Genomic DNA, 27,760 nt, shown 5'->3' on the forward strand with positions numbered 1-27,760 from the left:
GATTCCTGGGATTGCAGGACTTTCATATGAAGAAAGACTGGATAGACTTGGCTTGTACGCGCTAGAAATTAGAAGATTGAGGGGGGATCTTATAGAAACTTACAAAATTCTTAAGTGGTTGGACAGACAAGATGCAGAAAAATTGTTCCCGATGTTGGGGAAGACCAGAACACAGGGTCACAATTTAAGGATAAGGGGGAAATCTTTTAGGACCGAGATGAGAAAAACATTTTTCACACAGAGAGTGGTGAATCTGTGGAATTCTCTGCCATTGTTGGCTGTGGAAGAGGTGATAATAAAGGGATAGATGGATACGAACAGTGGAACTGGGAGGATGGCAAAGGCAGTAGAAAGGGTCGGGTGAGAGGGAATGCAAAGGTTATTTGAAATCAGAGAAATGAACACTTATACTGTTGGGCTGTAAGGTGCCCAAGCAAAATATACGGTGCTGTTGCTCAAATTCACAGGTTGCCTCACTCTGACAGTGGAGGAGGCCCAGGACAGAAAGGTCAGTATGGGAATGGGAAGGGAAGTTTAAATGTTTGGCAACCGGGAGATCATGTCGGCTCAGGCGGATCGAGCATAGGGTTCCAGCAATATGATCGCCCAGTTTGGGTTTGTTCTCGCCGATATATAGGATCCCACACAGAGAACAACGGATATGGTAGATGAGGTTGGAGTAGGTGCAAGTGAACCTCTGCCTCACCTGGACTGGATTAGTCCAGCTTCATTGTGGCGTCCAATTTATGGGCCAATACCTGGTGGAGACTTTGGAGAGGAAAGGAAGTTTGAAGACGGGGTGGATGGAAGGAAGGATCTAGGGATTGGTTGTTGATTGGAGGGGTGATGATGCCAGTTGATGAAAAGGGAACTGGTCCTGTGTTTGTCCTCTGGATGTCGGATATCAGGACTGGGCATTAGGAATGTCCTGGAGAGTTTATTTTGTGAAGAAAAACACAAGCTGGTCATTATTTAATTAGAATGGTTCAGGGTAGGAGCCTGTGGAACGTTGTAAAGGACGGTTGATTATGCAGAAGTGACGGTTGCAGTAAAACCACGGCTGATCTCAGATTGTTGAGGAGAGGAGAGTTACATAACATGTTTCTGATTAACACTTCTTACTGAGGGCAGATTCGTTATTTTCCTTTGTAATTTTGAAATATGATCAATTTAATCTTGTGATGAGTGATTGTTGATAAAGCTGGAAATAACTGCCAAAAAGCAATTTGCTCAAAAATGCTCATCACACGGTGTTTTGGGGTATCATTGTGTGTTTAACCCCTGAAGCATTTAATGTGGGAGTAAGGACCTTAGTGAATGTTTGGAGTCACATCATGGTCAGAGCAGCGATGACCAGCAGATTCCATCCAAAGGAGCTTCACTGAAGAGTTGGGTGTTTACAACATTCCAACAGCTTCATTGACAGAGATGCTCCCACAATATAATAATGACAGTCTGTACAGTCCTCTGAGGTAGAACATTTTGAATATTCCCAATCCGCTCCACCAGAACATATCTCTGCTAAGTCAAAAATGATGGCCCCACCCCAGTTCTAGATTTACCAGAATGAGGAACAGCCTCTCATTATCCACCCCTCAATCCCTTCTCTCAATCATTAAAACATTTGCTCTGAGTTTAGTCCGATTTCCTCAATCCCTCTTCAATAAACACATCCCGCATTCCAAACATCAAACCCGAGGTTCGATGCTGCAGTGACTCCAAGGCAAGTATCCCCTGCCTTAGGAACAGATGCCAAACAGTGCCCTGAACTGCAAAAGTGGTCTCACTGAAACATTGTGGAATTTCAATGAGATGTCTTTGCTTTTCTCCCCTAATCCTCTTAAAATTACAGATATCATGCTATTTGACTTTATCATTGATTGTTTCTGCTACAGATCATCTTTCTAAACCAACACGCCTGCACCTCTCCACACACCAACATTTATTGTTTCTAACCACATAAAAGGTTTTGTTTTTGCTATTTCTCCCAACCCATTACAATATATTCAGCCCAACTCATCGATGCCAACCAAGTGTCTGCTTAAGTTAGATCGATTTGTCTGAGTTTGCCTCATATCCCACTTAAGGTTTCCGATCCAAATGTCTTTTGAACTTGTTCTTTTTTTTTTTTTTCTTTGTTTATTTGATTAGAAGTTAATACAGTACAAAACAGTACAGTGGAACCTAATTTTAGATGCCAACTATGTCATACCATAATCCATTCTATGTACAACCTCTAGTTTTATGTTTTGAGAAGGAAGTAAGCAAGACAAGAAAAAGAAAACAATAGAAAGAAGAAAAAGTGGAAAAATAGATGGTAGAGAGTAGAAAAACGTGAAGTGTGTATATAAAAAATAAAAAAGAATAAAAAAGTGGAAAGTAGAAATAGAAGAGAAGGCCCCTTAAAAGAGAAATTTTCAAATCTGTATTCGGAGATGTAGATCTAGCCGCGTCATGAACTGAAATCAGCAATTTTTACGGTACCGCTGCATCACATCATTCCAAAAAGTCGATGAAAGGAGACCAACTTCTTAAGAATTGGTCATATTTATCTATTAGTCGGAGTCTCATTTCTTCAAGGCGTGCTATGTCCATCATATTCCTAATCCACATTTTAACAGTTGGTATGGTTGTATTTTTCCAAAATTTAAGTATCAATTTCTTTCCAATTATTAACCCATAATTAAAAAAAACATTTTGGTCTTTATTTAAATTGGCATCTTCTCCTATTATTCCAAATATAATCCATTCCGTTTTGGGTTCTATTCTTGACTTGAAAAGCTTTGTAAATATATCAAATATATCACTCCAAAATTTATTCAACTTTGTACATCCTACAAATGAATGTGTTATATTAGCGTTTTGAAACAAACATTTATTGCATCTGGGATAAAATTTATTCAACCTCGTTTTTGAATAATACAGTCTATGTAATAATTTGAATTGAATTAAATTATGTCTTGCATTAATAGAACAGTTATGTGTATTCATCAAATACTTTTCCCATCTATCCTTCGAGATCTTTATCATTAGCTCATGTTCCCAATCTTCCCTTAGTGCTTCTGTTGAGGGTGATTCTCTATTTAATATATTATTATAAAAGTATGATATTAATTTTTGTGAATCAGCCTTAATATTCATTGCTTCTTCTAAAGGGTCTAAAAATATAGTTTGAAATCTATGTGTATATTTCTTCATAAAGTCACATACCTGTATATATTTAAAATATTGATTATCCTTCAATTTAAATTTTAATTTTAATTGTTGAAATGATAACAGTTTGCCCAATTCATACATATCCCCTACTTTCCTAATCCCCAGTCTGTCCCATTGTTGATATGTGTTGTCGATGAGAGAAGGTTTGAATGCGGGGTTGTTCAATAGGAGGGTTAGTACTGATAAATTATTTAATTTCAAGGATACTTATTTTTGTTTCCAAATTCTTATTATATTGTGAATAATTGTGTTCTTCTTATATATTATACTATTCAATTTTATCGGTGAGAGCAGGATCGTTCCTATATCGTGCGGATAGCACTCCTCTTTCTCCATTCTTATCCACTCCAACTGCTGAGTGGAACTATCCAGCCAGTACATTATGTTCTTAATATGCACTGCCCAGTAGTAATACATAAAGTTAGGTAATGATAAACCCCCAACTTCTTTAGATTTGCACAAATGCTTTCGTTGAATTCTATGTGTTCTGTAGTCCCATATAAAATTAGTGATAGTGGAATCTAGTTTTTTGAAAAAATATTTTGGAATATATATTGGGATCGCTTGAAACAAATATATTAATTGTGGTAAGAAAGTCATTTTTATAGCGTTAATTCTACCTATCAATGAGAGCGGAAGCGTTTTCCAAAATTTAATCGTATCATTCAGTTTATTTAATAGTGGTATAAAATTGGCACTAAATAATGATTTGTGTCTTCTCGTAATTTGAATACCCAGATACTTGAATTTTTCTGTTGCAATTTTGAAGGGGAATTTTAGTAAGTGTCTCGAATCCTATGGTTTTAAAGACATAATTTCGCTTTTATTCCAATTTATTCTATATCCTGAAAAAGAGCCGAATTCCTCAATTAGTGTTAATAAGGTGTGTATACTCGTTTGTGTATTAGTAATATATAAAAGGATATCATCAGCATATAATGACATTTTATTCTTTGAGACCTTAGTGTTATATCCGTGAATATTCGGGTGATTTCTAATCCTTTCGGCCAGCGGTTCTATCATAAGGGCAAATAGCAATGGTGATAAGGCACACCCTTGCCTATTACCCCTTGATAAGTAAAATTTTGGAGATAGCGTATTGTTAGTTAATATTCTTGCCGTAGGTCTATCGTAAAGTAGTTTAACCCATCTAATAAAATTCTCTCCCGTATTAAATGTTTGGAGTACCTTGTATAAATACTGCCATTCTACTTGATCAAATGCCTTCTCTGCATCCAGCGTGACAACTGAAATATCTTCATTGTCCTCATTATGAGAGTACATTATATTGAAAAGCCTTCTCAAATTATTAAATGATTGTCTTTTGGGTATAAATCCCGTTTGATCCGTATTTATTAAATTGTTAATATAATTATTTAGCCTTCTAGCTAGAATCTTTGCTAAAATTTTCTGATCCGTATTTAGAAGTGAAATAGCTCTATAAGAACCCGGTTCATCTAAATCTTTATCTTTTTTTGGTATATGCGTTATTGTTGCTTCTGCTAGGGTTTCTGGTAGTTTATTTTCAGTATAAGCCTGCGTGTATAAATTGAATAATCTTGGTACAATTGACTCCTGAAATCTTTTATAAAATTCATTACTAAAACCGTCTGGTCCTGGGGTCTTCCCATTTTTCAGTGAGTTTATTATTTGTTTTATTTCTTCACTAGTAATTCGTGCTCCTAATTGCTCTTGTTCTAAACTATCCAATTTTGGGAGCTTGCAATTATCTAAAAAATTTGTAATTTTACTTACATCTGTATTTATTTTCGATGTATATAAATTATGATAAAATTGGGCAAACATCTTGTTAATATCCTTAGGCAATGTTAGAAACTCACCCTTATCCGATTTAATTTTAGTAATAGTTTTTTCCTTTTCTCGTTGCTTCAGTTGCCTCGCAAGTAGTTTATGTGGCTTATCCCCAAATTCGAAGTGTGCTTGTTTTGTAATTTGGAATAATCTTATTACTCTAGCCGATAGTATTCTATTGACTTTATATTTCAATAAAGTTATCTTATTATGTTTATTTATGGTTGGGTCAGTTGCATTGTCCAGTTCTAGTAATTTTATTTTCTGTTCTATCCGCTGAAGTTCTCTTTTATTTTCCTTATTTTGAAAACTTTGGTAAGAGATTATGACACCGCGAATATATGCCTTGAAGGTTTCCCATAATAGCGGTGCAGAAATACCCGGCGTGTCATTTATTTTGAAAAAAAAGTTTTGTTTGTTCTTTTATATACTCATAACCCTACGGGTTATTTAATATGTGTGCATTGAATCTCCAAAAATGTTTTATACTCGGCATTCCCTCAATTTTAAGTATAAAAGTCAATGGTGAATGATCAGAAATAATACTATTATGATATGATGGTTTATTCGTATACGGGATTAATTTTGTGTCCAATAAGAAATAGTCAATTCGCGAATAAGTTTTGTGAACTGATGAATAAAATGAGTATTCTCTACCACTTGGATTTGCTATTCTCCAAACATCAGCTATGTTATTATTTTTTATATTTGTATTTAAAAATTCGCAGGTCTTAGTTTTAACAAGACGCTTCCCTAGCTTTATTTATTTATCTAAGTATGGGTCTATAACACAGTTAAAATCTCCCCCCATTATTATATTTTGATAATTATGCTCTGCGATTAAATCTATTATTTTCCTAAAAAATTGTACAAGGCATTGGTGAGACCAATTCTGGAGTATGGACATGACTTCAGAATTAAGGGACAAAAGTTTAGTTTAGGGGTAACATGAGAGGGAACTTCTTTACTCAGAGAGTGGTAGCTGTGTGGAATGAGCTTCCAGTGGAAGTGGTGGAGGCAGGTTTGATGTTATCATTTAAAAATAAATTGGATAGCTATATGGATGAGAAAGGAATGGAGGGTTATGGTCTGAGTGCAGGCAGATGGGACTAGGGGAAAATAATTGTTCGGCACGGACTTGTAGGGCCGAGATGGCCTGTTTCCGTGCTGTAATTGTTATATGGTTATATGGTTAACAGCTCCTCTTCTGTATTGCAGACTATAACCAAGAGGCCCGCATTAACTTTCTTGTTCCCTAGTCATCATATCTTTCCCAGAGTAAAAATAGAGGAGAAATATTCATCGTCAGTCTCACCCATCTCCTACGGCTCCACAATTAGATGTTCACTTTGGTATTTGATGGGCCATGCCGTCTCCCTTGATCAGATCATAAGGTCAAAAGGTCATAAGAGTTAGGTGCAGAAATAGGCCATTCGGCCCATCAAGTCTACACCGCCATTCAATCATGGCTGTTCTATCCTTCCCTCCTAAACCTATTATCCTGCCTTCTCCACGCAACCACTGACACCATACTAATCAAGAATCTATCTACCTCTGCCTTAAAAAAAAATCCTTTGACTTGGCCTCCACAGCCTTCCGTGGCATAGAATTCCACAGATTCACCACCCTCTGACTAAAGAAAATCCTCCTCATCTCCTTCGTAAAGGAATGCTCTTTAATGCTGAGGCTCTGAACTCTCGTCCCATTACTGGAAACATCCTTCCCACATGCATTCTATCCAAGCCTTTCACTATATGGTAAGTTTCAATGAGGTCCCCCCTCATTGAACACAGGGGAAGCACAATATAATTTGAGGTGCAAGATAATGCGCAATATTATTTTAAAATATTTTTAATAACTATTTATTTATTTTTTTACTGATATGTGTATATGTGAGTCAATGGCTGTTGTGTTTGTTCTTTTTAAACCAAAGGAGATGCAATGGAATTTCATTGCTCACTATTGTGCAATGACAATAAACGTAATATATTCATCCTTCTAAAGTCCAGCGAGTACAGGCTCAGTGCTATAAAATGCTCATCGTATGTTAACCCACTCATTCTTGGGATTATTCTTGTAAACCTCCTCTGGACCTTCTCCAGAGCCAGTACACCCTTCCTCAGATATGGTGCCCAATATTGCTCAACTGAGCCTCAAGCTCATCTACTTTACTTCTTATACTTCACGCATTCACATACAATAGTTTTAATTCCTTACGCATCTCACCTTTCACATTGATCCCTATTACACTTGGCCATACTCTCCTATCCCTTTGTGAGCTTTCTTTCCCGTTAATTCTGGGGTCATTAACCATCCCTTTACTCTCTTTCCCTTTAACTCCGTCCTCGACTATCCCATTTGACACCCCACCCCCCCCTTATTCAGTTTAAAACCACCCGTGTAGCAGTGGCAAACCTGCCTGCCAGAATGCTGGTCCCCCACCTGTTAAGATGCAATCCGTCTCTTTTGTTCCCCCTTACTCCATCTTCTACCTCAGAGAACTGTGGAGCTCAGAATGCACAGACTGTCATTATTATATTGTGGGAGCGTCTCAGTAAATGAAGATGTCAGAATGTTGTAAAAACCCAACTCTTCAGTGAAGCTCCTTTGGATGGAACTTGCTGGCCATTGCTGCTCTGACCACTAAGTTCAAGTTCAAGTTACATTTATTGTCACATGCACCAATTGGTACAGTGAGATTTGAGTTACCATGCAGCCATGCAAATAAAAAGAACATTTGAACCCTCCGCATTACTGGCTATGGATGGCTCCATGTTCAGGCCCTCTCGCCAGGATGATTGGAACTCCAACGTCGGAATGGATCGGAATACACTCGCGGCTTGGTGTTTCCGAATCGGCCCCTTTCTACTGGTGTCCGTGGCTTCCAAAGTCCACAGGCCGAGCTGGACTGAAATCCAACAATGGCGACCTCAGGCAAGGGGTCCCAGAACTCGGCGAAGTTAAAGTCAGCATCTCACACAATGTGTTGTACTTCCGGTGGTGCTGGTGCCAGCAGCCTCCACCTACAGCCCGGTATCTTTTTGTTTTTTTGTTTATTTAGTTATGTAAAAGTGTGTTTTTTTTGCGGTTTTTTTGTGTTTTTACGTGGGAGGAGAGGGCACGGTGCGGGGGATACCGTCCTTCAGCCGCTTCCTGGTGAGGACGCGTTTATTATTCGAGTCGCGTCCTCGCTCCCCCCCCCCTTCCCCCCACAGCGGCCTACCTACCTGGATTGGCGCGGCCTTCCTGCCGGGATCGACCGGAGCTCCAGCAGCGGCGGGACAGCGCTGGAACATCGCGGGGCTGGCGATGCCTTACCGGGGGTCGCCGTCTGGACCTGCTGCACCGACATCCTGGAGCTGCGGTTTGCGGAGCTCCCAACGCGGGCGGCGCTGATCAACAGCGCAGGGTCCTGCGACTCTGCCCGGCTCGGCCTGCGGACTCAGGAGCTGCAGACTCCGGCTGCGGGAGGCGGCTGATCAGGAGGTCACTCAGGAGGTCGGGCCACTGAGGAGGAGGATGCTCACAGTCGGGGTTCGGCGTCGGTGTTCCACCAGCCCGGCGTGAGGGCCTGAACATCGGGCCACCCAGGGCGGCGACTGCGGGTGCTCGAAGGCCTCGACCATGCATGAAGACGGAGGGGAGGCTGGCTGGACTATGGTGCCGTCCTCACCTTGGTGCCATTTATGTTATATTGTGTCGTGGACTTTCCGTGTTTGTGCTTTTTTTTAATTCAATTTCAATTTTATTTTTAATACGTTTTATTATTTATTTATTATTATTATTATTTTTTTATGATACTGCCTGTAAGGGAAATTCATTTCGTTGTCTCAAATTGAGACAATGACAATAAATTTGAATACAATACAATACAATACAATACCCGCATCTAGACGCTCCGCAGGCCACAGCTCCACGATGTTAAACTCAGCAGGCCCAACACTCCGGAGGTCTAACACGGTGATCCCCAGCAAGGCATTGTCCTGCTCCGCGATGGTAATACAGTGCTGTGCCGCTGCTGAAGCCCTGGCCGGTCTCCGACAGCAATTGTTGCGTCAATCCAGTTGGTGGGCCGCAATGGGGGGTGGGTGGGGAAAGAAGATGCGACTCGGAGGAAAGACGCATCTCCGCCCAGTTAAGTGACTGGGAAATGATTGCTCACTCCCTCCACATGAAAAAGAAACCATTAAAACATAATTTTAGACACACTAAAAATAACAAAAAGGGTGAAAGGACGGACAGCTGCTGGCGAAGCTGCCACACTCGATGGCACCACCAGATGGTGCCACTAAGGTCCTTACTCCCATGTTAAATGCTTCAGGGGTTAAACACACAGTGATATCTTAACACATTGCATGATGAGCATTTCTGAGCAATTTCATTTGGGCAGTTATTTCCAGCTTTATCAACAATCACTCACCACAAGATTAAATTGATCATATTTCAAAATTAAAAAGGAAAATAACGGATCTCCCCCGCAGAATGAAGTTGTTAATCAGAAACATGTTATGTAACTCTCCTCTCCTCAACAATCTGAGATCAGCCGTGGCTTTACTGCAACCGCTCAGTTTCTGCATAATCAACAACTGCCAACCGTCCTTTACCACTTTCCACAGGCTCCTACCCTGAACCATTCACACCTCAGTATTGAAAGGATTGTCGGTGATGTCAGGGACACACACCTTGAAGTTGGGGAAAATAACTATCTGTTATCCCCACCACTCCTCCACTGGATGTACCATAGCCAGTCACGAACTTTGATCCTACTCTTTCACGCCTCTCCATCACCCATGTCTCACTCGCTCTCTCCTCCCTCCACCCCACTTTATCCCAAATGTAATACTTGTTTCATCTCTATCTTTTCCCAGTCCCAAAGTATGTCTACCTGTAATTACACTCCCCTTCCTTCTTCTGGAGACGGTCTCTGGCCTGCTGTACAACCAACATTTAATTTAGGTATTCCTTCATCTGTGAGAATTTCCAATTAATTAATAATAGGCGTATTTGTTTATTCACAATAAAAACTCTCCTGGACATTCCTAATGCTGTGACGTGTCCCCATTGTGAGTGCTCCAGTATTTAGTGCTTGAAAAAAACACTGTTTTTTGCAGAGGACAAACACAGGACCAATTCCCATTTCCATCAATCAGCAGCATGTGGAAAAAACGTACCCCTCCAATCAACAACACTTTCTTGACCTTCCTTCCAACCACCCTGTCTCCAAAAATCCCTTTCTCTCCAAAGTCTTCACCAGGAATTGGTCCATCAATTGGACCCCACAATAAAGCTGGACAAATCCAGTCCAGCGAATGACCAGACACCAGGCTGCTCCAAACCTTCAGGAGTTGTCCACAGCGTGGGCAAGTGTCACCTCCCCTCCAATACTCGACTTGCCCACGCTCAGTGTGGGTTTCACCAAGATCACTCGGCTCTGAACCGCAGCACAGACTTGGTCCAAACATGGAGCAAAGAGCTGCATGCCTTGAAAACAAGGCAGCATTTGACTGAGTGCAGCATCGAGGGGACCTGGTCATTCTGAGACAAGGATCGTCAAGGGGAGAATACATCAATGGTTGGATAATTCCCCACACAAATTATGATGCCTGTGGTTCAACATCCCAGCCCCAGGACATCGCTGCAGGAGTTCCTTAGGGCAGTGTCCCAGACACAACCATCATCAGATGATTCATCAATGACCTTCCTTCCATCAGAAGGTCAGAAGTGGGGATGTTCCCTGATGATTGCACAATATTCAGTTCCATTCACAGCTCTTGGAAGAAAAAAATGGAGCAGTTCACCCAGCAAAAACGTTCCGTTCTGGGCCACTAAATGGCCAGTAGCATTTGCACCGCATGATTGTCAGGCAATGACCACCTCTAAAAGTGAGGGTCTACCTGTACCAGCCAATTACATTAATGTCACCCGTTCCCCCACCATTTACAGCTTGGGGGCCACCATTGACCTGAAAACCTACAGGACTTGCCGGTGGGGGCGCTGCAAGCCGGCGCCCTGTCAGCAGTCACCACTCCAGGTGCGGTCTCACCAAGACCCTGTACAACTGCTGTAGAACTTCCCTGCTCCTATACTCAAATCCTTTTGCTATGAATGCTAACAAACCATTCGCCTTCTTCAACTGCTTGCTGCACCTGCATGCCTACTTTTAATGACTGGTGTACCATGGTGTACGTATGATAGGTTGAGGTAAAGGGGAAAAGATGTATTAGGAATCTGAGATGTAACTTTTTCACACAAAGGCTGGTGGGTGTATGGAACAAGTTGCCAGAGGTAGTTGAGGCAGAAACGATCCCAAGTTAGACAGGTACATGAAAAAGGACAGGTGTGGGGGGATGTGGGCCAAACAGGGGCAGGTGGGACTAGTGTAGCTGGGATATGTTGGCCGGTGTGGGTAAATTGGGCTGATGGGCCTGTTTGACTCTATGTCAATAAATGCAGGTCCGGCCACTGTCACCACGTCCTGTGAACAAATAAAATCCCACATGTTCATGTGTCTGTTTCTGCTCCACATGAGCCTTCTCTCACCCTCCTTCATCTCACACCATCACTGGGACTTTCCTTTCCCCTCGTCAGCTTCTCTGTCTTCTCCCTAAATGTGAGATTGCAAATGGACTGGCAATTATTGGGTGAATGTTAATCAGATGTCCACGGGTAACTGGAAGCCAGTTTGCCTGAGAATGGGTCTGCCCCAAATTGTGGCTTTGGCCAAGCAAAATCCAAGAGAACTGTTGTTGATTATTATTCATGCGTTACTTCCTCGATGCTAGATGCAGGAAGATTGCTCCCGATGTTGGGGAAGTCCAGGACAAGGGGTCACAGCTTAAGGATAAGGGGGAAATCCTTTACAACCGAGATGAGGAGAACTTTTTTTACACAGAGAGTGGTGAATCTCTGGAACTTTCTGCCGCAGAGGGTAGTCGAGGCCGGTTCATTGGCTATATTTAAGAGGGAGTTAGATGTGGCCCTTGTGGCTAAGGGGATCAGAGGGTATGGAGAGAAGGCAGGTACGGGATAATGAGTTGGATGATCAGCCATGATCATATTGAATGACGGTGCAGGCTCGAAGGGCCGAATGGCCTACTCCTGCACCTAATTTCTATGTTTCTATGTTTCTATGTTTTCCTCGTGTCATTGTGTGGTTGATTCTGACTATTATGACCCTTGCTTTTTTATATTGAACATAAGATAATAATCTAATGCTTTTAAGAATTTGGTGTGATGTGATGTCAACAGCTGAGTAAAAACAAAGCACCTTTATACCTCAAGAAGGTGGATGTGTCAGAACTCTCCAGTTATTGACTGTGTTGTCTCTTGAACAGATTGTCTGCAACCATGACATGCGATTTCCTGTAACACTCAGTACAAACATTTTCTCCACACTCTCTGAAGTAAGAAGTAAGGAACCATTGAAATTAAATAATCTGCTGGAGGTCAGTAATAGTTTGGGGTATTCTCTCCCCCGAGGAATGGATCAGCTAAACCTTCAGTCTCATTCAAAGCCCTCGGGTTCTTGGCTGGGCAGTGAATATTCCAGATGTCCTCCTGTTCTGGGCTGGTCCTGAAGGGCAAGGAAATGTGAAATTCACCAAAGAGCCACTGAATGGAGGAGCAGTGTTGGTGCCGGTGGGGTGGAGGGGCAAGGGAGTGGGTGAAATGCGCAGTGTTCCATTCCTCCACACACACAACAGACTCCGTGCTACAACTCACTGCCTCCATCTCCTGTTGGGTTTGGCATTCTGTGTACATTGGTCTGCAGGGGTCTACAGTTATTTTCTTCATTGTTCACCATCTTTATCTGGGAGATCCTACTTTTGGTGTTTGTGTTCAGTGATCATCTTTTCCTCATTTTCTGAGTTACCATTACTCCTCTTCTCTCAGATCCTGCCACTTTCCCAAAGATTCTGTTACTTCCATGAGATTTCCCCACCCTGCCAGTCCATAGTTTAAACTCCCATCCACTGCCCTACTTGTCCCGGTTGCTCCTATTCTGCTCTCACTCCGGCTCAGGTACAGCTCCTCCCTGTACTGTTATGTGGCAGCTTACTCAGCATTCCAACAGCAATGACCATTGATTTATACCCACAGGTACATCATTTCACATGGATTGATGGATTTCCATATCATTACAATAAATGGGCACAACATCAACCCAACAATGCTGGACGTGTTGAAGATTGTGTGTACACTCAATATGGCCACTGTAAGTGCGACAGTGATAGAAGTGGTCAGTGATAGATTTGACACGGTCTGCAGATGTTTCTATACTTTTTCTGCAGCCTGTATCTAGGCTCTAGCGAAGCTGGCACCACTCCTTAGCTTGTTCCAGTTCTGCAGAGAGCAATTCCAAATTGACCAAATCTCCCAGCAGCCCTGAACTTTTTACCTAATTTTAGAGTCCTAGCCTCTCCAATCTGGCCAGGATTAACTTGTGGGGTGTAGTTTATTTATAATGACAAGGAAGTTTATATCTGTATGCAGGCTGTCCCTGGTAATCTCAGGCTAGTTGTGGGAAGTCAGTCATGGTCTTGAAGGAGGAGGCTTGTGCTTTTCCCTCTGTTTCTGCCCTACCTCAGGCCTGACCTTTTGTCTCAACCGTTGGGCTTGAACAGGTGGTGCTGGCAGCCCCAGGCTTACCCTGGTGGCATAGTATTTTCTCTGTGTGTGGGTGCAGTCCCTTGTTTTCTGTGTGCAGGTAAGAGGCACTGGCTGTCTCGGGCTTGGCTGGTTTACTTAGTCTTGGCCTCAGAGACGGGCACTGGCTGACTAGTGTTTTTCCCGGCTGTTCAATGTTGCCCACACGGTTGTGCAGGTGCAACAGGGGAGCACATCTTACTAACGATTGATTTAGTGATTCAGGCGACAAGAGGTGATTAATGAAGGTAGAGCAGTGGATGTTGTGCACTTGGACTTTAGGAAGGTATTTGATAAGTGTCCTCATGGTCAGCTGATCCAGAAGATTAAGATGCATGAGATCCACAGTTACTTTGTTCAGATTCAGATTCAGATTCAATTCAGATTCAATTTTAATTGTCATTGTCAGTGTACAGTACAGAGACAACAAAATGCATTTAGCATCTCCCTTGAAGAGCGACATAGCAAACGATTTGAATAAAAAAAATAATAAGTGTCCGGGGGGGGGGTGGTGATTGGCAGTCACCGAGGTACGTTGTTTAGTAGAGTGACAGCCGCTGGAAAGAAGCTGTTCCTCGACCTGCTGGTTCGGCAACGGAGAGACCTGTAGCGCCTCCCGGATGGTAGGAGGGTAAACAGTCCATGGTTGGGGTGAGAGCAGTCCTTGGCGATGCTGAGCGCCCTCCGCAGGCAGCGCTTGCTTTGGACAGACTCAATGGAGGGGAGCGTGGAACCGGTGATGCGTTGTAGTCTAGTAGTTTAGAGTGGTAGTCACATGAGACCTATGGTACACTTACTTTCACAGGTCTGGTCTGGTCGCCAGCAGCGCGTAGTCCTTGCACCCTTTTTGTTATTTTTAGTGTGTCTAAATGTATGTTTTAATGTTTATTAGTATGTCTTATTTGGGGGACGGTGGGGGAAAGCAGGGCGATCTCTTGCCAGGGATCGTCAGTGTTGGAGCTCCGGAGTGTTGGGCCTGCTGACTTTAACATCTTGGAGCTGTGGTTTGCGGAGCTTCTAGCCGCAGGCACTGACTTTAACACCGCGGAGGCCTGGGATCTGAAGCCCCAGAAGAATGTAGAGTTCAAGGCAATCTCTCCCTGCCACCTGGTTCAGGGAAACAAGGGATGGCCAACAAATGCTGGTCTTGCCAGAGACATTATTAATCTATATAATTAAAAGTCTCATCTTGACCACTTCCTGTTTGGACTGTGCTTTGATTTTAGAAAAAAAAAACACTACCACATATGGCTGTGATTTTTTGGCCATATTACTCAGAGTTCTCCTCCGCTCTGCAGGCCCTGAGAATTTTTCCCATTGATGAAAGACTTATTAGTGTTTTAAAAATCTTGAGATTCTCTGTTCCATCAATCACTGCCATGAAGGCCACATCCCTTTTGCTGGGATGGGGGGGGGGGGGCATGGCTTAGTCTGTCTGCAAGATGGCGAGGGAGCAGTCACAACTCTCTGCACGAGCTGGGAAACTACAGAACACTGTGAGTATGCAATGTACTTGAATAGATGATTTGTTAGCCCTTAATGAAAATGAAATAATGAAATGAGTTGTTTGGACTACCCTGTGCTTCAAACTGCAATGGCAATGGAAATGAAGCCCATCAGTAAGTATTTCTGATACTGTCGAGGGGCCTCGGCAAGGCCAGCAGTATAATCAAGGACAAGTCTCACCCCGGTCACTCCCTCTTCTCCTCTCTCCCATCAGGCAAAAGGGACAGAAGCGTGAAAACGCACACCTCTCCAGATTCAGGGACAGTTTCTTCCCAGCTGTTATCAGGCAACTGAACCGTCCTACCACAACCAGAAAGCGGTCCTGAACTACTATCTACCTCATTGGTGACCCTCGGACTATCCTTGATCGTACTTTGCTGCCTTTACCTTGCACTAAACGTTATTCCCTCATCATGTATCTACCCACTGTAAATGGCTCGATTGTAATCATGTATTGTCTTTCTGCTGACTGGTTAGCGCGCAACAAAAGCTTTTCACTGTACCTCGGTACATGCGATAATAAACTAAACTCAAACTGAAGATCAGGAAAACCATGTCTTCACCCAGGGTGATGGTGACTTTACTGTTTTTTCTGATGCTCACCTCAAAACTAGAATAAGTCACCCTGGCTTTTCTCAATTTTCAATTTCTCAATAGGACGGCAAGTGATATGGGCCCAACGCGGGCAGGTGGGTCTAGTGTAGACACTCGTGACAATAAACTAAACTGATATACAATCCAAATGCCACCCTATTAATGAGACTATGACATACAGCTTCTCACATTGTGTCTTTAATCTGTATATGCTGTTTTACAAAAAAAATAATCACAATATCAAGCATTTGAAAAACGGTGTTGATGGAATTCACAAAAGTCAATGATGTGTTAATTCGGGATTACACAATTTTATCTACTGCCGGTACAGTTCAGGCAACTCCCAACAACATTCATTGCATTTTCCTTGCTAGTCGGCAGGCAAATAACTTTGAAAATCAGATTAACCAGAGTTTGTTGTTTCGTCATGCCAGATATAGTAAATGTTCTCACAATCTTAAGGTTTACTGATCTACAAAAGTCGGCTAAGCATCTAGCAATAGATGAAGGCACTAACTTTTATGTGGGATGTGGCTTTTATTTTAAGCTTTTGGAACAGATAGTTTTTTGTAGCACCAGTGGTTTGCGTTAAAATCATTTTGACTAAAGTTCGTTAACTTCTTGGTAAGAAGATAAGAGGAAGAAACACAAAGTGAATTTGTTTCTTTTTTAAAAACTTTTACCCCGTCTATTAGAGTCGGCAGCTTTAAATTTCTACTTTAAAAAAATTTCAGATCCAATTGGGAAATTTAACGCTAGAATGGTAATGAATTCCAGTTTCACATTTGTTAAGCCAATCCAGGGCGTGGTAACGGGCCGGTCCCACTTTCACGAGTTTTCCCATTTCTCCTGGGGAGAAGGCAGGAACGGGGTACTGTTTGGGGATGATCAGCCATGATCACATTGAATGGCGGTGCCGGCTCGAAGGGCCGAATGGCCTATTCCTGCATCTATTGTCTATTGATTCAAACTCGCAGAATGTAACAAGTAACGAGTCCGTAGGAGGTCGTAGATATATCGTAGCGGCTCGTTGTGCTAGCCATAAGTACTCGTGGCATCAGTTAAGTCGGGACGTTTTTTCCAGCCCATTAAAAAATGTCCACGAGTAAAAACAAAATGGTCGGGATGAAAGAATTAAGTCGTGAAAGTGGGACATGCCCTTAAGTGTGCAGGAAGGAACTGCAGATGTTGGTTTAAACTGAAGATAGACACAAAATGCTAGAGTAACTCAGCGGGACAGGCAGCATCTCTGGAGCGATGGAATGGGCGATGTCTTGGGGTCAAGACCTGTTGCTCGAGACCATTTGAATGTTCAGTCACTCTGCACTTCCGTCCCATCCTGTAAATCCCTCCGTTTCTTCCTTGACCGCAGCACCAGCCAATCTCCAGTCTGAAGAAGGGTCTCAACCTATTCCTTCGCTCCAGAGATGTTGCCAGAGTCGCTGAGTTACTCAAGCTTTTGGTGTCTATCCATGGCATGGCAAAGTGGCCCACAGGTTATTGTAGACCTATGTCTAAACAATTCCTAAATGCAATCTAACGGTGATTTACATGGCTATATTGGGTACAAATGTATGTAGAGATTATAGGGTTACAAGGGAGAATCACAAAGGGAGAATACTGGTTTTAATATCAAGGCAACATCCCTGTAACTATTCAATGACTATTTTTGATAATGCTGATTTATACAAATTAGTTTGCATTTGCTGCCCATATTCCTCCCCTTCTGCATATCTTCTGTTCTTTGCAGTGCCTTTAAAGCCGCTCACGGTCGCTCCAAGAAGCTGTAGAGGTGTGGAACGAGATAGTCCTTAAAGTGTCCATCGATGAATCCTTTCCCTCCGTTGTGGATAAACCAGCACTGGACATTGGTTCCACGTACAACGTCCGTCCTGTAATCTTTCTGCAACCCCCTGCACAAAAAACACACACAAAGATACACACACACACACACACGTGAGGCCACTCTCACACGAATGATGAAAGTCCAAGACAGAGTGGATGTGGAAAGGACGTTTCCAATACTAGGCGAGTCTCGGACCCGAGGCCACAGCCTCAGAATTTTAAAATGTACTTTTAGAAAGGAGATGGCCTCCTCCTGCACCTATTTTCTATGTTTCTATGACTTTGTTTAGCCTGATGGTAGTTCATAAGTGATAGGAGCAGAATTAGGCCATTCGGCCCATCACGTCTACTCTGCCATTCAATCATGGCTGATCTATCTCTCCCTCCTTACCCCATTCTCCTGCCTTCTCCCCATAACCACTGACGCCCGTACTAATCAATAATGTGTCTATCTCTGCCTTAAAAATATCCATTGACAGCTCCCACAGCCGTCTGTGGCAATAAATTCCATACGATTCACCACCCTCCGACTAACGAAATTCCTCCTCATCTCCTTTCTAAAGGAACACCTCATTAATTCTGAGGCTGTGCCCTCTGGTCCTAGACTCTCCCTCTAGTGAAATATCCTCTCCACATCCACTCAACCCAGGCCTTTCACTATTCGGTAAGTTTCAATGAGTTCCCCCCCCCCCTCCCCCCTCCCCCTCACCTTTCTAAACCCCAGCGAGTAGAGGCCCAGTGCCGTCAAACGCTCATCATATGTTAATATTTACTCATGTGTGGTGAATCTGTGGGGTTCATTGCCACAAACAGCGATGGAGGCCATGAGATTGGATATTTTTAAAGTGGGCATTGACCTGTTTTTGATTAGTAAGGGCAAAACCGGACGAAATCCACACAGTCACGGGAAGAACATGCAAACTCCACACAGAGAGCCACCGAGGTCAGGATCGAATCCGGGTCTCTGGCGCCGTGAGGCGGTGGCTCTACCATCTGAGCCACTTTGTTTCCAGTATTTTCTGCATTGAGCTCGATTTTAATTCTATTGATGTGAAGGTGAGATTTAGCTTTCTCCCATTCTTCATCGATGTTTCAGAGATTTACCTCATGCTATTAATCCTAAACCTACAAGTTATCTGGGACTGTAAATAAAGGCTTGGGAGCACACCAGAGCCTGATCTGCAATGTGGGAAGGTCATAAGAAGAAATAAAATACGTGGCGGTGTTTCAGAGGGCAGTGGAGGCCGCTTCTTTGGATATTTTCAAGAGAGAGCTAGATAGGGCTCTTAAAAATAGCGGAGTCAGGGGATATGGGGAGAAGGCAGGAACGGGGTACTGATTGGGGATGATCAGCCATGATCACATTGAATGGCGGTGCTGGCTCGAAGGGCCGGATGGCCGACTCCTGCACCTGTTGTCTATTGTTTTCCTTGGTTGAACTTAATTGCTCAGGGAATTGACTGAAGCTAGGCACAAAATGCTGGAGTAAGGCAGCATCATTGGTGAGAAGGAACGGGTGACAGAGTCAGGGGAGAGGGAAACACAGAGATATAGATGGGCAGGTGTGAAAACGAGACATCAAGGGGGGGGACAAAGATTCAGGAGAATGTAGAATAAATCTGTAGAAGGGTTTCGGCCTGAAACATTGCCCATTTCCTTCGCTCAATTGATGCTGCTGCTGCACCCACTGAGTTTCTCCAGCTTTTTTGTGTACCTTAGAATAAATGATTGTTAGCTCGGGGAAGGGGACAAGAAAGCAGACAAAGATAACATTTAACCAAGGGGACAGTCAGAGTGGTCGGAGAACTAGGGTGGGGGGGAGGGATGGAGAGAGAGGGAAAGCAAGGGTTACTTGAAGTTAGAGGAATCGATATTCATGAAGGTTGTCACCAGTGCCCAGTCCATCACCGGCTTTGACCTCCCCACTGTTGAAGGGATCTATCGTAGTCGCTGCCTCAAAAAGGCTGCCAACATCATCAAGGACCCACATTCATCTCACCACTGCCATCGGGATGAACCTACAGGAGCCTGAAACCTGCAACACCAGGTTCAGGAACAGCTTCTTCCCTACAGACATAACGTTACGAAAAAGCTCTGAGCTCTGAACTGCAAAAGACTATATTATTATTGCACTATATTTGTTATTTATTGAACTTTTTCTCTCTTCCCCCGTCATGTATTATGTTTACATATTGTGTTGTGCTGCAGCAAGTAAGAATTTCATTGTCCCATCCGGGACATATGAAAATAAAACATTCTTGATCCTTGAAATGTCACCCATTCCTTCTCTGCAGAGATGCTGCCTGTCCCGCTGTGTTACTCCAGCATTTTGGGTCTATATTCATTGCACTGGGTTGTTACCTGAAGAGTTTTGTTGACATACCTGGTCACTGTAATCTTGTGACCTTTCACCTCCATGGTGGCCTGCGGTTTATTTGGGTCCGAGCCCGGACGCATGTTGTACACGTGTACTTCCGGTTCGTGGGCGAACTGACCTGGAAACAACATCATTTGCGTTAAGTGTTTCAGAAGGAACTGCAGATGCTGGAAAATCGAAGGTAGACAAAAATGCTGGAGAAACTCAGCGGGTGCAGCAGCATCTATGGAGCGAAGGAAAAAGGCAACGTTTCGTCCCGAAACCTAAAGGAGATAGGCAATGTTTCGGGCCGAAACCCAAAGGAAATAGGTAACGTTTCGGGTCGAAACCCAAAGGGTTTCGTCCCGAAACGTTGCCTATTTCCTTCGCTCCATAGATGCTGCTGCACCAGCTGAGTTTCTCCAGCACTTTTGTGTACCTATCATTTGCGTTAAGCCGCTTTGAAACCCTCCCCGATTCACCCAAAGACAGTTTTAACCAAAGATTCTACAGCGAGCAAGATAGTCCACTCGACGAAAAAGACATAGTACGGTCACGGGCGGATTCACGGGTAATTTTCGGCCCCATTTCCGTCACCGGCTTCCGTCTCCGCTCCAAAGATCCCGTAGCAGAGCAAAGATACTAGTGCGGAGACGGAAGCCGGTTACGGAAACATCCTCGTAAAAATAAAAGTTCTTTGGTAAAAATCTTCTCCTCATTTTCAGAATTTTAATTTATTAACACAAACTGTTCCCCCGCAACGTTGATTCCACTGCGGGTCGGGTCGGATCGGATCCGGTTATGGAAATGGATGAAATAAAAGGCCCACGTTCCGCTCCGTTGCGTACTACACGTCAGCCCGTTGCATTTAGCAGGAGTGGTCTATCTTGCTCCGCTATAGGATCTTTGGGTTTAGCATGTTGACGATTTTATACATTGGGCGTCAGAAACCTCAGGTTTTAGTGACACGAGGCTGGAATCTTGAGCAAAGCACAATATCTAGAGTAGAGATACAGCACGGAAACAGGCCCTTCAGCCCACCAAGTCCACGCCGACTATGGATCACCCATTCACACTATAACCATATAACCATATAACAATTACAGCACGGAAACAGGGCATCTCGGCCCTACAAGTCCATGCCGAACAAATTTTTTTCCCCTTAGTCCCACCTACCTGCACTCGTACCATAACCCTCCATTCCCTTCTCATCCATATGCCTATCCAATTTATTTTTAAATGATACCAATGAACCTGCCTCCACCACTTCCACTGGGAGCTCATTCCACACCGCCACCACTCTCTGCGTAAAGAAGTTCCCCCTCATATTACCCCTAAACTTCTGTCCCTTAATTCTGAAGTCATGTCCCCTTGTTTGAATCTTCCCTATTCTCAAAGGGAAAAGCTTGTCCACATCAACTCTGTCTATCCCTCTCATCATTTTAAAGACCTCTATCAGGTCCCCCCTTAACCTTCTGCGCTCCAGAGAATAAAGACCTAACTTATTCGATATTGGGATAACTAGTTCTATGTTATCCCACTTTCCCATCCAGGCCCTGTACACATTAGAGGCAATTTACAGGGACCAACTAAACCATGGACCCAGAGAGGGAAGGAATAGGCGACGTTTCGGGTCTCGAAGGATAGAGGGTGTTGGGAGATTGCAACCTTCATGTGATCCGCCCTGTGCTAGTGCAATCAACCCAGCGTGCACAATCAAATAAGATTAAATAGAGCAAGTTGTCCTACAACTTTAGGCTGTGCATGCCACATGCAAGAAGAAATTTGACTACACTTGTCATGCTGCCCAAGGTTTAACTCCATTAGCCTATACGTCCATTCTTCGCCCACGACTTACGAACATTTGGAAAGTACTGCCTAAAAAGTTTGATGTATTTTCTTTGGACGAGTTACCTATCAGTCCATGGACACTTGTTGAGAACATATTTGTCGGAGGAGTGTAGAATCCCAGGAAATCCACGTTGGTTGGATGGTTTTTCCAGACACGATGTAGCAGGATCAGGAAAACCACGTCCTCACCCACGGTGATGGTGACGTTACTGTTTTTCCTCACGCTCACCACATAGCTAGAACGGAAAACCAGGCGCACACTCAGAATACGTTTACAATCGCAGCGAATTGTGGACGCTGGCCCAGACCATCACACAAACCAACCTCCCTTCCATCGACTCCATCTACACCTCACGCTGCCTCGGCAAGGCCAGCAGCATCATCAAGGACCAGTCTCACCCCCGGCCACTCCCTCTTCTCCCCTCTCCCGTCAGGCAAGAGGTACAGAAGTGTGAAAACGAATGCACACCTCCAGATTCAGGGACAGTTTCTTCCCGGCTGTTATCAGGCAACTGAACCATTCTACCACAACTAGAGAGCGGTCCTGAACTACTATCTACCTCATTGGGGACCCTTGGACTATCCTTGATCGGACGTTGCTGGCTTTACCTCGCACTAAACGTTATTCCCTTATCATGTATCTGTACACTGTGGACGGCTCGATTGTAATCATGTATTGTCTTTCCGCTGACTGGTTAGCGCGCAACAAAAGCTTTTCACTGTACCTCGGTACATGCGACAATAAACTAAACTCAAACTGAAGATCAGGAAAACCATGTCTTCACCCAGGGTGATGGTGACTTTACTGTTTTTTCTGATGCTCACCTCAAAACTAGAATAAGTCACCCTGGCTTTTCTCAATATTCAATGTCTCAATAGGACGGCAAGTGATATGGGCCCAACGCGGGCAGGTGTCTAGTGTAGACATTAGACAATAGGTGCAGGAGTAGGCAATTCAGCCCACCGAGTCAGCACTGCCATTCAATGTGATCGTGGCTGATCATCCACAATCAGTACCCCGTTCCTGCCTTCTCCCCATATTCCAGAACCAGGGGCCACAGTTTAAGAATAAGGAATTCTCTGCCTCAGAGGCCGGTTCTCTGGATACTTTCAAGAGAGAGCTAGATAGGGCTCTTAAAAATAGTGGAGTCAGGGGATATGGGGAGGAGGCAGGAACGAGGTACTGATTGGGGATGATCAGCCATGATCACATTGAATGGCGGTGCTGGCTCGAGGGGGCGAATGGCCTACTCCTGCACCTATTGTCTATTGACATGAGGGTCAGTGTGGGCAAGTTAGGCCGAAGGGCCTGTTTCCACGCAGAACGTACCTGGAATGTGTTAAAACAGCGTTCTCAGACCATTGGAGGAGAGTTTTATGATTCCCATCTTTCAAGCGAATCTTCTCGGTGCTAATATCAAAGCTTAGACTCAGATTGGTGAAACGGATCCCGATTGTTCCAAAGTAGGTGTTCAACTTGGTATTTTTGGCTTTCTTTCCACTGATAATTTGACCATTGACCACAATGCCTGCCAGAGAGAGAAATATAGAGAATTAAATGTAAATTGGTTAAGAAAACCGCCTGTTGCAAGCAGCACAACAGAGAATAATCAAATACAACAGCTATGAGTTTTACCTGAATAAAAGAAACAGCAAAAGTCACGACTGTAAATAACAAGCTGTTAATCCAGTTACAGAGCACTGTGTTTACATTTTTTCACCTTTGTCCCTTTTTACAAAGTCATAAGTGATAGGAGCAGAATGAGGCCATTTGGCCCATTGAGTCTATTCCGCCATTCAATCATGGCTGATCTATCTATCCCTCCTTACCCCCTTTGTGTGAAAATGTTACCCCTCAGATTCCGATGAAATCTTTCCCCCCTTACCTTAAACTCATGACCTCTATTCCTCTATTCCCCTAAGGTCATAAGGTCATAAAAGATAGGAGTAGAATTAGGCCATTCAGCCCATCAAGTCTACTCTGCCATTCTATCTCTCCCTCCATCCCCATTCTTCTGCCTTCTCCCCATAACCCCTGACACCCGCACTAATCAAGAATCTATCAATCTCGGCCTTAAATCTATCCACTGACTTGGCCTCAACAGCCTTCTGTGGCAATGAATTCCACAGATTCACAGCCCTTTGATCTCTCGTTTTCACACCTTACCCTTCCATATCTCTGTGTCTCCCTCTCCCCTGACTCTCAGTCTGAAGAAGGGCCTCGACCTGAAACGTCGCCCATCCCTTCTATCCAGAGACGCTGCCCATCCCACTGAGTTACTCCAGGACTTTGCCTCCAGCATCTCAAAGTATTCTGCTGTGCTGCTACAAGTAAGAATTTAATTGTGTTGTCTGGGACATATGACAACAAAACACTCCAGACTCTTGACTCTTGAAGATCAGAATCGGTTTGTGTGAATATGTTATTTTTTAGAGATGGATAGAGTGTGTGGAAACAGGCCCTTCAGCCCACCGAGTCTGTGCTGACCATCTCCACCTCGATCACACCTCCATACGAGTTCTATGCAACACACTAGGGACAATTTAGAGAAACCAGTTAACCTACAAACCTGCACATCTTTGGAGTGTGGGAGGAAACCGGAGCACCCGGAGAAAATGCATGTGGTCACAGGGAGAACGTGCGTGGGTTTTCTCCGGGCGCTCCGGTTTCCTCCCATACTCCAAAGGCGCTCAGGTTCGTAGGTTAATTGGGTTCGGTAAAAATTGTAAATTAATGTCGTCATGTGGAGAATGTGCACACTCTGAACAGACAACACTTGAGGTTAGACAATAGACCATAGACTATAGGTGCAGGAGTAGGCCATTCGGCCCTTCGAGCCAGCATCGCCATTCAATGTGATCATGGCTGATCATCCCCAATCAGTACCCCGTTCCTGCCTTCTCCCCATATATCTCCTGACTCCGCTATCTTTAAGAGCCTATTTAGCTCTCTCTTGAAATATCCAGAGAACCTGCCTATCTGAGGCAGACAATTTCACAGACTCACTCCTCTCTGTGTTGGGACGGAAACCTTCTTCAGAAGAACTCGCATGGGAAATCTATCTGAAGAAGGGTCCCGTCCCAAAAAGTCACCTATCCATGTTCTCCACAGATGCTGCCTGACCCGCTGAGTTATTCCAGCACTCTGTGAAACGTCACCTATCCATGTTCTCCACAGATGCTGCCTGACCCGCTGAGTTATTCCAGCACTCTGTGAAACGTCATCTATCCATGTTCTCCACAGATGCTGCCTGACCCGCTGAGTTACTCCAGAATTTTGTATCCCCCATCGTAGCTTATGCTCCCTAATTTTGGGTTGTTAAGAGAGAGAACTCAGAGAATTACGGTAATGGCTGCTCGTGGGTACTCGGGGCTCTCACGGACATTTTTCAACATTTGAAAAATCTTCACGAGTCTTCACAAGCTTACCGCGTTTCCCGAGTGCCTGCCGTTAGCGTTACAAGCCACTAAGAGACGTCCCAAGCTCTGACGTACCCCCTACGTAGGCCATTTGGAAGAGTGGGCTAAAAGATGGCCAAGGGGTCCAGGACAAGGGGTCACAGCTTAAGGATAAGGGGGAAATCCTTTAAAACCGAGATGAGAAGAACTTTTTTCACACAGAGAGTGGGGAATCTCTGGAACTCTCTGCCACAGAGGGTAATGGCCACAGTTCATTGGCTATATTTAAGAGGGAGTTACATTGTGGCCCTTGTTGAAAAATCTTCACGGGGGTATCAGAGAAGGCAGGTACGGGCTGAGTTCCATGTATCAGCCATGATCATATTGAATGGCGGTGCAGGCTCGAACGGCCGAATGCTCTGACTCCTGCCCTATTAGGCCATTTGGAAGAGTGTTTCTGAAAGATGGCAGATGCAGTTTAATGCTGATAAGTGTGAGGTGCTACATCTTGGCAGGACAAATCAAAATAGGACGTACATGGTAAATGGTAGTGAATTGAGTTGAGTTGAACAGAGGGATCTAGGGAATAACTGTGCACAGTTACCTGAAGGTGGAATCTCATGTAGATAGGGTGGTAAAGAAAGCTTTTGGTGTGCTGGCCTATATAAATCAGAGCATTGAGTATAGAAGTTGGGATGTAATGTTAAAATTGTACAAGGCATTGGTGAGGCCAATTCTGGAGTATGGTGCACAATTTTTGTTGCCTAATAATAGGAAGATGTCAACAAAATAGAGAGAGTACAGAGAGAGTACGGAGGAGATTTACTAGAATGTTGCCTGGGTTTCAGCAACTAAGTTACAGAGAAAGGTTGAACAAGTTAGGTCTTTATTCTTTGGAGCGCAGAAGGTTAAGGGGGGACTTGATAGAGGTCTTCAAAATGATGAGAGGGATAGACAGAGTTGACGTGGATAAGCTTTTCCCATTGAGAGTAGGGAAGATTCAAACAAGAGGACATGACTTGAGAATTAAGGGACAAAGGCTTAGGGGTAACATGAGGGGGAACTTCTTTACTCAGAGAGTGGTAGCTGTTTGGACTGAGCTTCCAGTGGAGGCAGGTTCGATTTTATCATTTAAAAATAAATTGGATAGTTATATGGACGGGAAATGTATGCAGGGTTATGGTCTGAGTGCAGGTAGATGGGACTAGGTGGGAGTAAGTGTTCGGCACGGACTAGAAGGGCCGAGTGGCCTGTTTCCGTGCTGTAATTGTTATATGGTTATATGGTTACGTACATTCTACGTGCTTATCTCGGGAGAGGTCGTGCAGTGGGACAGGCCCTTTACAGAGATAAGGAAGTATAAGAGATCAAATCAAGGAATGTGTTGACATGTCATTGCTATACCAGTAGGTGCCACTGTTGCATTATAATAGTCATTTAGCCTGGTCGACATGTCACACTAATACTGTCTAATGGACACAAAATGCTGGAGTAACTCAGCGGGACAGGCAGCATCTCTGGAGAGAAGGAATGGGTGACGTTTCGGGTCGAGACCCTTAAGGGTCGGTGTAGGCACGTTGGGATTGTATGCTGCATGACTAACTCAATGGGTCAGGCAGCATCTCTGGAGAACATGGATAGGTGACGTTTCAGGTCGGGATTCTGCTCCAGAGATGTTGGGCAGAAGAGCCCTGTATGACTATGATTCTATGACAATAGGTGCGGGAGTAGAGGCCATTCGGCCCTTGGAGCCAGCACCACCATTCAATGTGATCATGGCTGATCATCCCCAATCAGTACCCAGTTCCTGCTTTCTCTCCATATCCCTTGATTCCGTTAGCCCTAAGAGCTCTATTTAGAGTGCCTCCAGTGCCTTCTGTGGCAGAGAATTCCACAGATTCGCAACTCTCTGGGGTGGGAGATTGCAACCTTCACATGGTCCACCCTGTTTTGACGAATGCAATCAACCTGGCATGCACACACAGAAGATCAAACAGAACAAGTTGTCTTTCAACTTTAGGCTGTGCATGTCATAGGCAAGAAGGAGAAGACAACTCTCTGGGTGAAAAAGTTTTTCCTCATCTCAGTCCTAAATGGCCTTCCCCTTGTTCTTAATTATAATAATAAATGCTTTGGTTATTAAAAAACGAAGGTGGCTTCTCTCTTACCTTTGATGGGATCTGAGACCAGGTTGAGAATTTTTCCCGGTTCTGTATCAATGTTGAAGCAGATGTCTTGTTTACATTTGGGCAAGTGGATGATGAAATGTGGATCGTTGTCAACTAAATCAGAAGAATACGGATATGATTACCAAACCCAAACAGCTTTTTTCTAAGATGCAGTTAAAGTGAACATGGTGTCAGGACAGCTGTTTTACTGACAGCTGATTTACATCGGGGAGACTAAGCGGAGGTTGGGCGATCGTTTCGCCGAACACCTCCGATCAGTCCGCAATAACCTACCTGAACTCCCGGTGGCTCAGCACTTCAACTCCCCCTCCCATTCCCAATCCGATTTCTCTGTCCTGGGTCTCCT

General features: G+C 43.9%; 1 protein-coding gene across 1 annotated transcript in view; it reads right to left on the reverse strand.

Annotated features, from left to right (window-relative positions):
• Positions 1 to 15,952: 15,952 nt before the first annotated feature.
• The window catches only part of itih2 (inter-alpha-trypsin inhibitor heavy chain 2), a 44,343-nt gene continuing 32,535 nt past the window's right edge, over positions 15,953 to 27,760 (reverse strand). Inside the window, exons 17-21 of the mRNA XM_055653443.1 lie at positions 27,394 to 27,507; positions 23,157 to 23,355; positions 21,890 to 22,062; positions 20,003 to 20,114; positions 15,953 to 17,687 (exon numbers count right to left, since the gene is read on the reverse strand). Of these exons, the coding sequence (XP_055509418.1) occupies positions 17,540 to 17,687; positions 20,003 to 20,114; positions 21,890 to 22,062; positions 23,157 to 23,355; positions 27,394 to 27,507 (746 nt within the window). The 3' untranslated portion in view covers positions 15,953 to 17,539. The remainder of the gene's footprint in view (positions 17,688 to 20,002; positions 20,115 to 21,889; positions 22,063 to 23,156; positions 23,356 to 27,393; positions 27,508 to 27,760) is intronic.

This window comes from Leucoraja erinacea, chromosome 22, assembly GCF_028641065.1.
Source record: "Leucoraja erinacea ecotype New England chromosome 22, Leri_hhj_1, whole genome shotgun sequence".
NCBI lineage: Eukaryota > Metazoa > Chordata > Chondrichthyes > Rajiformes > Rajidae > Leucoraja > Leucoraja erinaceus.